At 38.7% G+C, this 11,313-nt stretch overlaps 1 protein-coding gene across 1 annotated transcript; it reads left to right on the forward strand.

The window, feature by feature from the left end:
• The first annotated feature begins 2,298 nt into the window (after positions 1–2,298).
• Positions 2,299–10,084, forward strand: gnat1 (guanine nucleotide binding protein (G protein), alpha transducing activity polypeptide 1). Its single transcript, XM_062996703.1, has 8 exons — positions 2,299–2,404; positions 5,067–5,109; positions 5,210–5,351; positions 6,995–7,152; positions 7,274–7,402; positions 8,986–9,115; positions 9,280–9,433; positions 9,894–10,084. The coding sequence occupies exons 1-8, from the start codon at positions 2,299–2,301 to the stop codon at positions 10,082–10,084; spliced, it is 1,053 nt and encodes a 350-aa protein (XP_062852773.1).
• The last annotated feature ends 1,229 nt before the right edge of the window (positions 10,085–11,313 follow it).

Raw genomic sequence — 11,313 nt, forward strand, 5'->3', positions numbered from 1 at the left:
CAACACCTGCTGCACTCATGCAGCCCCAGACCATGGCATTCCCACCACCATGCTTGACTGTAGGCATGACACACTTATCTTTGTACTCCTCACCCGACTGCCGCCACACATGCTTGAGATCATCTGAACCAAACAAATTAATCTTGGTCTCATCAGACCATAGGACATGGTTCCAGTAATCCATGTCCTTTGTTGACATGTCTTCAGCAAACTGTTTGCGGGCTTTCTTGTGTAGAGACTTCAGAAGAGGCTTCCTTCTGGGGTGACAGCCATGCAGACCAATTTGATGTAGTGTGCGGCGTATGGTCTGAGCACTGACAGGCTGACCCCCCACCTTTTCAATCTCTGCAGCAATGCTGACAGCACTCTTGCGCCTATCTTTCAAAGACAGCAGTTGGATGTGACGCTGAGCACGTGCACTCAGCTTCTTTGGACGACCAACGCGAGGTCTGTTCTGAGTGGACCCTGCTCTTTTAAAACGCTGGATGATCTTGGCCACTGTGCTGCAGCTTAGTTTCAGGGTGTTGGCAATCTTCTTGTAGCCTTGGCCATCTTCATGTAGCGCAACAATTCGTCTTTTAAGATCCTCAGAGAGTTCTTTGCCATGAGGTGCCATGTTGGAACTTTCAGTGACCAGTATGAGAGAGTGTGAGAGCTGTACTACTAAATTGAACACACCTGCTCCCTATGCACACCTGAGACCTAGTAACACTAACAAATCACATGACATTTTGGAGGGAAAATGACAAGCAGTGCTCAATTTGGACATTTAGGGGTGTAGTCTCTTAGGGGTGTACTCACTTTTGTTGCCGGTGGTTTAGACATTAATGGCTGTATATTGAGTTATTTTGAGGGAAGAATAAATTTACACTGTTATATAAGCTGCACACAGACTACTTTTCATTGTGTCAAAGTGTCATTTTGTCAGTGTTGTCCCATGAAAAGATATACTTAAATATCTGCAGAAATGTGAGGGGTGTACTCACTTTTGTGATACACTGTATATCGTTTAAGGGCTGCACAGAGGTTTAGTGGGTAGCACTGTCGCCTCACAGCAAGAAGGTCCTGGGTTCGATTCCCAAGTGGGGCAGTCCGGGTCCTTTCTGTGCGGAGTTTGCATGTTCTCCCCGTGTCCGCATAGGTTTCCTCCGGGTGCTCCGTTTTCCTCCCTTAGTCCAAAGACATGCAAGTGAGGAGAATTGGAGATACAAAATTGTCCATGACTGTGTTTGATATTAAACTTGTGAACTGATGAATCTTGTGTAATTAATAATGACCCATTTCTGTCATGAATGCAACCAAAGTGTGTAGAATATGACATTAAAATCCTAATAAATAAATTGTCACTTTAATTTGATTCCCAATCACTTATGTGTCCTAACAGACTGATAACCCTGAAGTTTTAATGACTTTGTGTTATGATTAACAGTCCAAAAACAGAATCCAAAATCGTAGCAATGGTCAGCTTATTTTGACAAGGCTATGGAACAAGGCAAAAACGATGCAGTAGTATGAGACAGCAGAATCAGAAAAATGCTCAGTACAGGCTCTGGTAATGCTCTGATACTTCACACTAGTTTGCAAACACAAAAGATTTAAATAGGTAAGAAAAATAAAAATAATAATAATAAATAATGGCAAATTCAAAACAGGTGCAGCAAATCAGGCTAATTATTGGAACTCAAACTGGGTGTAAAATCGAAAGCTATAACTCTGGGGACTTGTAACAAGCGGGTAGTGTACCTGACTGGGACCGGTGCAGAGTACTAACACGTGCATGCAAATGTTCTTAAATCACAGCTCCAACCTGCCCAACTCTCTCCTTACATAGAATTGGCTTGGGTATTATGAGGGTGTCAATATCAGATCAGTATTTTAGTGGATTATTCACAGCTCTGATAGAAGATTTGGATCGGAAATCGGAAAAACAACAGAGTTAAGGCATCCCTAGTCTGTCCCTAACCAGCCTTCCCATCTTTCTAAAGCTCATCCATATAACAGGCCTGACAAGTTTTCAGATTAGCACCTTTTGCTGACCACATCATTCTTTCTAAATCTCAGGTGACCTGTCTTCAATCCTCCATACCGTGTGGCTTTCTGTACATGTCCCTCATTGGCCATCCTAAACCAGGTGGTCAGCCACATCTCTGAAATCCTGCTAAGACTCCAAACAACTAGTCAACTCACCTTAGCTTAGTGGGAGCCAGTAGAGGTGAGAACTGTGTAGCTGACTGCACTTGGCAGGCCTTTGAGGCTAGTAAGTGCTTCTTATTTTACACATCTGAATCTCGAGTGAATATGGGAGCTGGAGCAAGTGCTGAGGAGAAACACTCAAGAGAGCTGGAGAAGAAGCTGAAGGAAGATGCTGACAAGGATGCCAGGACTGTTAAGCTGCTGCTTCTGGGTAAAGATCTCTGAGGGAATACAACTGCAACAGATCATGTTTATGGTTAAAGAATATTTCAAAGACTATTTCACAGGCAGACTAAATACTGGGATGACATTATAGCAAGCACATATATCATGGTTTAAACAGCTACAATTGATAATGAATTAATAATGTTGCTACAAACTAAGGTATTCGATAAATACCCTTTGTTTAATATTGTTAAAAACAATAGTAGATTTTTGTTTTTATTTGGTTTCCTAATGATTGAGTTGAATGGATCTGGGTCATGGATAAGAAACTGACACATAATACATGTGCAGATCAGCACTGAGCAGCTTAGCGCTAAAGTAATGACCCCAAGCCTCTTATTCCGATCCCTCTAAGTCACTTATACAGACACAGAAGAGGAGAAAGGTTGGAACATACCAAAGTTGGAAGAGAGTGAAAGAAAGTTATGAAAAGGGAAAACTTAACATTAGAGAAAGCCAAATTTTGTTCCACGTTTTTCCCAATAAATATTAGATTCCTTTAACAATAATGTATTTATCAATAAATAATATTGTAATAAGTGGTCAAACATATGTTAAAGTGCAGGAACTTACAGGATCACATTACTTAACTGTAGACCTGTTATGACTAAAGAGTAAAAATCAGAGTAGTTCTTATTGTATTTGAGAAATACCAAAGAGACAAAAAATTATAAAAAAACAGACCAATAATATAGATGTACATCATTATTTTTAATTAAACTTAAATTTCTTTTACTCAAAAAAGCTTTTTTAATGAATGCACAATTCAGCTCAAAAGCTAGTTTGCATAGTTTGCTTTGGAGTTGTATTACCACACAGATTGATTTGGCTCAATCACACAAGTACAGCGTGATTTCTGACAAATACACCATTGCTGCTAGTATTTCACTTGGACAACTTTGCCATTACTAAAGTATTTTATAAAAAAAAAACAGGCATTTATTTATTTATTTAATCTTTGAGATTAACTATCTATTCATTTTAATTTATTTAATTTTTAATCTGTTAATACTTTTTAAGAGAGGCTTTATTGTCATTTCAGCTACATACATGTACACATTGAAACAAAACGTTCCTCCAGGACCAGGGTGCAACACACAGCAAGGCTTTTTTTATTTACATAATGTACGTGTAGTTCGGATGTGCAACTTAAAAATTTAACTCATTAATGAATGTCAGACAAAATTTTATTAAACTCATCTAGTAACGAATAAACCATTATACACATAATGAATTTTAAAACAGTTTTAAAAAAGTTTAGACACGTGTAAACATAATTATCAATTTACTGCGTTATTGTAAAAACCAAAGTATTTTGTTATATAGATACTGTTATATAGAAAGCCAAAAGAATTTGACTTTAATGTTAGGTAAATTTTTAATAATGTACTTTGTTAGCAAAATAATAATACATTTTAAATTATTTACTGTAATAAAAGTATCAGAGTATTTGTTTGAGTAACTATTTGAGTATGGAATTACTTTTAATTACTTGAGTATGGAATTTTAGGAATTTTGTGTAACTGGCTGACAGTGTGCTACGTGTAAATGTAATGACACCAAAAAAATACAATATGTATGGTGACAATTGCTAATAAAGCATTAATCCAGCAAGTCCATTCTACATTTGCCACTTAGACATTGATTTAAAAAAATCTGTGACCACGAACTTTAACATTCTGCAAGGTTTTTGACAGTTTGTTAGTCACTAGTAAGATTGTGTTGTTTGTAAAGAGCTGTATGCCAGCAAATGCATATTGGGATCCATTGTCCCCACCCTAATCTGGTTTTTCAACATTTACTTAAGTGGGTCCAGTTTCAACTTGAAACTGAAACAACATGGGTGTAAAATTAGATCAGGCATTCCAAGCCTTGGCTCACACTGTTTAAACAAACAAAATCAAGTTTATTTGAGCGAGTGCTGCCTTTAATACAACATATTTAAACTGAAAACTTGACGTTAAGCTTTTTAATCATTTTATAAAAGTTTTAGAGAGTTTTAATTCAGAGCTTCTCCTCGATATCTGTTGTCTGAGAAAATATAACAGTAGGTGGAATGTGTTTTCTCAAATTGACAATATTAATGTGTGTAACTGAATAGGTATGTGATGCTCTATGTTATTTAACCACAACAGACACAAAACCAACCTAAATCTGATCAGGATAGTTGGTTACTGAATATGAAAAATGACCCATTATCAGAAGCCCATACTGCCATCTACTGGAGAAAAAAACATTTTATTATTTATGTAGAGTATTTGTCATTAACTTATTGTAATCAATCACCTTGTCAGGTCAGTAGTGGGCCTGGAACTTCAAGTAGGGACACGCCTTGTAATATACATTGAAACCAAAAGGCAAAATTGACTAACCAAGCCACAAACCTGGCATGCTTTAGGAGGAGGAAGAAATCCTTCTCGGAAGGATTCCTGAGAAAAAAAGAGAACTCACAGACTGGAAAAATACATTCCAGACTCGTGGATGTATCGTGGGTGGGAAAGTAAATCAAACCCTGAAGCTGTCAAGCAAATACACCATCTACTACACCATCATGCGTGGTCACCACCATCGTCTTGAATTTCATGAATTAAATTATTAAGTTATTAAGTGTATTGTGTTTAAAACGCTGTCTTTGTTCTATGTTTCAGGTGCTGGTGAGTCAGGGAAAAGCACTATTGTCAAACAGATGAAGTAAGTGCTCAGAAAATCTGAACCAGTAACAGCATTGCTTCATACCTAAAATGTCGGTATTGTTAAATGTTTTGTGTAAATGTGTTCCTTACTCCTACAGAATTATCCACAAAGATGGCTACTCCCTAGAAGAGTGCTTGGAGTTTATTACAATCATTTACAGCAACACCTTGCAGTCTATTATGGCAATAGTCAAGGCAATGAACACACTCAACATTAGCTATGGAGATTCTGCCCAGCAGGTATCAGCATTACGCTTTAGATCCATCATTAAAAATGTACAATAATACCTCTAATTTGTAAATGAATCATATCCACCTTCGCCCCATGGTCTATTAAATAGAAAATAGGTAAATGTACATCTGCTTTTACTACATCAAGTTTATCTGAAAAGAAAAAATCAGAAATAAGAATTATGTTTAATTGGTATTCAGCAAAGCAACAAAACCATTTGAAATATAATCAGTTGGCCTATTATAATAAGCAAAACAACAATGTTTTACCATGACCTTTTTGGTCTTTAGACCTTATTATTAATGAGCAGAAATGGCAAATATGCATAGAATGCATCAAACCTAAAATTACATTAGCCAACAAATATTAACTGTTCACATCTAAAAGCCAACTTTTACTGTAAGCTTTAAAATCATATGTGCCCTGGGCTGGACGGCCACATGAACAACGATTGGCTGTTGTTCAGGGTGGGATGAGCCGGATCAGGGTTCCTTATAACTGGTGCAATTACGACCTCTGCTGGCTGATTGATGGCACCTGCGCAGAGTTGGGGAAGAATGTTGATCAGGGTGTGGCTCTCCGTGCACAAGGCTGATCCACATATGAACTCGCCTCGGGCAGGTAAAAAAAGGCAGTAAGTACTGCACATGTGTTGGAAGGGGCGTGTGTCAGTTGCGAAGCTCCTCAGTGAGCAGTGGAGGGTTGTATTGGTAGAGGTGAAGCGTAACGCAATCAGGGTAATTGGATACGACTAGATTAGGGAAGAAAATTGGGAGAAAAAGAGAGAAAAAAATTAAATAAAATCATATGTGCCACAGGGATTAGCTTAATTATCCCCTTTAAGACAAAGAATAATGAAACAATTGCTGCTTTAGTAATTAATCATTTACCTTAAAACCTTTTTAATACTTGAATTGTAAACAGATATGTCTAAAAGAATCGGATAAAGTCAGGAAGGTCTAAAAGCCACTCAGAAAATAAACAAAGAGGATGAAATGCATACTAAAGACAAAAGATGGGCATACACATTACTTAAACTTATTTTAAAAAATCACTAAAAATGGGTGTGATTTCAATAATTAGTATTTAGTAAAAACAGTCTATCTGTCATAATGACAGACTATTTAAAAAAAAAATCCAGGGGCGCTTAGGTGGCACAGCAGTAAAACCTGCTAGTCCACTAGTGCTGACATTTTGAACTTGTGAGCTAGTGACCATGCTCATATACAGAAAATAATTGGCTTGTCCTGGAGAGGGAGGGATGAAGGGATTCCTTATTACTTCTGCAATTACAGCATTTGCTGACTGATCAATGACGCCTCCACAGAGACAGGGGATAATGGATATCAGTGTGTGACTTTCTGTATGTGATACTGATCCCTGTGTGAACCCACCAAGTGAGGGTAAAAAGAAGCAATCAGCAGCTGCACACTTGTCGGAGGGGGCATGTGTTTGTTACGGCCCTCTTTCAGTCAGGAGTGGAAGTCTGCAGCGAAATACAATCAGAAAATTGGATATGACTAGATTTGGAGATAACTGGGGGCAATTCATATAAAGTAAAAATCCAGACTTTTACACTATATGTAGTAAATGCCTGTGACAATAAATATACTGCATTATAAGTTGTTTATTCATCTTTTTCTTGCTGTAGGACAATGCCAGAAAATTAGTGCACTTAGCTGACACTATTGAAGAGGGCACTATGCCAAAAGAGCTGTCTGATATTATCCTGCAGCTGTGGAAGGACTCCGGCATCCAGGCATGCTTCGATAGAGCCTCGGAATACCAGCTCAACGACTCTGCCGGATAGTATGTGTCTAATCTTTATCCATTAAACACAAACTGTTCTGCAAATCTCAAATTCATACTGACTTTAAGCAGCTAATGCTATTAATTACCCACATATGAATAATACCCCTTTTTCTTTTAGTTATCTGAATGATTTGGAAAGGTTGATCCAGCCTGGCTATGTTCCTACTGAGCAGGATGTTCTGCGATCTCGAGTGAAGACGACGGGTATTATTGAGACCCAGTTCTCTTTTAAGGACCTTAACTTCAGGTACATACCACCATCTTTATGGTCACTACTTGAATCCTCCCATTATGTTATTTTAAAACATTTGTTTCCTAAAAAATACAAAAATTAATAGGAACGATTTGGAGTGTGCTTCTAGGACACATCATATACTACATATTCTGTATATTTAAACTTGAGATTTAGTAAGAGACACAGCTTGTCAGTAATAATTGGTTGCCTTTGCTCCAGAACTATTTAGACTGCTTGGTCTACTGTCAATGTAGAGGGTTGCAGGCCAGTTCACACCTCCTCTAACACCTTAACATGCTAGGCTCTGTGTATTCATCTAACACTCATGCCACTACCTTGATCAATCAATAGGATTCATGTTGCAGTGACAAGGAGCTGATTCCTTATCCAGCCGTCACCTTCGCAGACACAGTCAGTTTTGTCTATTGAGAACCAGTTTTTGCTTGTTTAGTTCTCCTGACAAGGCCCTGATTCACAAAACACTTCCTTTTGGCTGCTCCTGTTAGGGGTTGTCACAGGGAACATATTTGAGTCATTCACATATTTGATTTGGCATAGTTTTCCTTCCTGACACAATCCTCAAGTCTAGTCATGTCAAATTTATTTGTATAGCGCATTTTTCAATAGACAATGTCTCAAAGCAACTTTACAGCATCCAGGACTGATAAACCAAAACCCCTGTTGAGCAAGCCAAAGGTAACATTGGCAAGGAAAATCTCTTGAACAAAAACTATAACTAGTGAACAAAAAAAATAACTTGAGTTCTTTATTTAGTCCAGTCTAATAGTAAGTTCTGGACATTTTGAGTGCAGACACGGCAGATTCCCATCATATCCAGTTTCGTCCTTGGGTGTGTAAACAAGTTCCCGTCAAAATAAACTCAGGGTAAAAAAACAGAAGATGTAGTTAAAATGTGATATGAAATCATTAAGATTAAGATGTCAGTTTTGCAGAAAGTAACTTAAGACAACCCTAATTATTACAGCAATAACTTACTAAAGAGAACTAGGAGGTAACATAGTCATGAAAGACTTTCACAGGACATCAGCACCCACCTCCTCCACCATCAAGAAAGAGTAATCATACGAGAGAGGCAGAACGACAGCAACCCAACATTCCTGATCACCACAAATCTCTATGACCTAGAACACCCAAGCTCTGCACTTTTGTCTTTAGTCCTAGCGGTCGAAACCAGGCGCAGCCAGAAGCCAACATGCCGTGCCGGCCAGCAAAAGCAAAGAAAGTTTGAGACTGGCGCTAAGGGTGCGCTGATATGTTTCTCCCAATAGCTAGGTTAATGTAACACAATGTACATTCTGTATTTGTGAGCCCAGCTTGGTATTCAAACCCTGGGAACAACTGTTATCAGTGTAGCACTGTTGGGGATTCGAACCCTGGATCCCAGCGGTAATAGGCTAGAGCAGTTTGCCACTGTGCCACCCAAGCACCTGGGCTTTTTTTATTATTATTAAAATTAAGTATTTACCTTAGTAAAACATATGTTGTAGTTCTACATTAACATTTTAGTTACTATGTTTATAACTATGTTAACCTAAAAGAGCGTCTGCAGATGACCTTCATTTCTGTGTGTGTAGGATGTTTGATGTGGGAGGACAGCGGTCAGAGAGAAAGAAATGGATCCACTGCTTTGAGGGGGTTACCTGCATCATCTTTATTGCTGCTCTAAGTGCATATGACATGGTGCTAGTGGAGGATGATGAAGTGGTGAGATTTTGCAGATGGTGAATTCCATGAGGAACATGTGGTTTACTTCTCCAGCATTACAGAACCCAAGGGGAAATAAATAACCCTACATAAGCTGACAGTGCTATGTGTTTTAAATGGACAGCATTTATTGTTGTTATTCTCTTGATTTTTTTCTTTTAAAGAACCGAATGCATGAGAGTCTCCACCTGTTCAACAGTATCTGTAACCATCGCTACTTTGCCACTACCTCCATTGTACTCTTCCTCAACAAGAAAGATGTTTTTATTGAGAAGATCAAGAAGGCTCATTTAAGCATATGCTTTCCTGAATATGACGGTAAGAACAAAAACAACCAAAAATAGAGCATAGTGTTCTGGACGACGGCACAGTGGCTAAGTGGGTAGCACTGTCGCCTCACAGCAAGAAGGTCCTAGGTTCGATCCCCAGGTGGGGCGGTCTGGGTCCCTTCTGTGTGGAGTTTGCATGTTCTCCCTGTGGGTTTCCTCTGGGAGCTCCAGTTACCTCCCACAGTACAAAAACATGCAGTTAGGTTAATTGGAGACACTGAATTGCCCTATAGGTGAATGGGTGGTACTGTGTTACTGTGTGCCTTGCGCCCATTGAAAAGCTGGGATAGGCTCCCCCTGGGGGGACATAAAAATAATAGTGGGCATAACAACAACTTTGTCACATTGTGGATCATATTTACAACATTCCTCATTGTATGCCAAACAGAAATACCTATTAAACAGTAAAGTTTAAGTCTGTTCTAAAACTGCATCCAATTCCCTCTAAGGACCAAACACTTATGAGGATGCTGGTAACTACATCAAGTTGCAGTTTCTGGACCTGAACATACGCCGAGATATCAAGGAAATCTATTCACACATGACCTGTGCCACTGACACTGAAAACGTCAAGTTTGTGTTTGATGCCGTGACGGACATTATCATTAAAGAAAACCTCAAGGACTGTGGTCTCTTCTAAACACAAACTCTTAATCAGTAGAGGTGAGAAAAACCTCTATAATACATACGTTTTATATATATATATTTTTTTACCTCTTTTTTCCCCCCAATTTTTATCCCCCAGTCTATTCGTGTCCAATTACCCTGAATGCGTCCTCTATACTGATTCGACCCTTGGGAAATGTATGCAAAGCAAAATTGTGTACAATATTGGGTACCTGTTGACGGGTGCTTAAACTCTTTCTTTCCTTTTTTAGGTATGAACAAGACACCAATGAACACGGTCCAGTCTCAGATCCCATTCCTACTCCTCTCTTAAATTTTCCTTTTTTCCTGTAGTACACACACACACACACACACACACAGGCACACACACACACACACAGACAGGCACATACAGGCACACACAGACAGGCACACACACACAGACACAGACACACACACACAGACACACACAGACACACACACACACACACACAGGCACACACACACAGGCACACACACACACACACACTCCAAGATGTTCATAGAGGAACCAGTCTTCACTGCTGCTCTTGGCACACATTATATGCTAAACATGAACATGTGCCCATAGTGTCTGACAGTAGTGGAATATAATGGTACCAGCATCTTACCAGCTGCACACTGAGCCAAAAAAAATGCTGCTTTGAAATATTAGTTTCTGCTTCTAAAAGCTTGGATGGTTGGATATTGTGGTTCAACTTCATTTATTCCAGTCTTCTATTTATTAGTTTCCCAATTCTTTTGAATATTACATTCTCTTAAATGTCTTATACGTTTCCCAGTTCTGTTGCATATACCATTGTCTCATATAATTACATGTCTTCTAAAGTACCTGCATTCATGCACTTCATTCAAACAGGAAAGTGTGAAAAGTATATAAGTACGAGGGTTCTTCAAAAAGAACTTTTTAAACTCTATTTATTAAGAATTTCAAAAACAAATTACATCACTTTTCTATATTGTCACCTTCCGATGCATTTTTCCTAGCATCATACCAACTTTGGCTCATTGGTTGAGCGTGTAGCCACTGATGCGCCGCTGCTTTCACATCATCATCCCCCTTAAAGCTTCTTTGAGCGTCCAAAAAGATGGAAATCAGATGGCGCTAAATCTGGACTATAAGCTCTCTCTCAGTCTTTCAGACACGAACAATTACTACTCCATCCTCCCTCACCGTTTCCAACCAAAATATAAAAGTGCAGAAACTTGTATATATGAGGTAAT

This window comes from Trichomycterus rosablanca, chromosome 6, assembly GCF_030014385.1.
Source record: "Trichomycterus rosablanca isolate fTriRos1 chromosome 6, fTriRos1.hap1, whole genome shotgun sequence".
In the NCBI taxonomy this organism is placed as follows: Eukaryota; Metazoa; Chordata; class Actinopteri; order Siluriformes; family Trichomycteridae; genus Trichomycterus; species Trichomycterus rosablanca.

What these genes read in the sequence shown, in the direction of transcription:
- gnat1 (XM_062996703.1), top strand. Translation starts at nt 2,299, where the DNA reads ATGGGAGCTGGAGCAAGTGCTGAGGAGAAACACTCAAGAGAGCTGGAG. An exon ending in CTCAACGACTCTGCCGGATA is followed by an intron (nt 7,153 to 7,273) that starts GTATGTGTCTAA and finishes TTTTTCTTTTAG; the next exon opens with TTATCTGAATGATTTGGAAA. An exon ending in TTTAAGGACCTTAACTTCAG is followed by an intron (nt 7,403 to 8,985) that starts GTACATACCACC and finishes CTGTGTGTGTAG; the next exon opens with GATGTTTGATGTGGGAGGAC.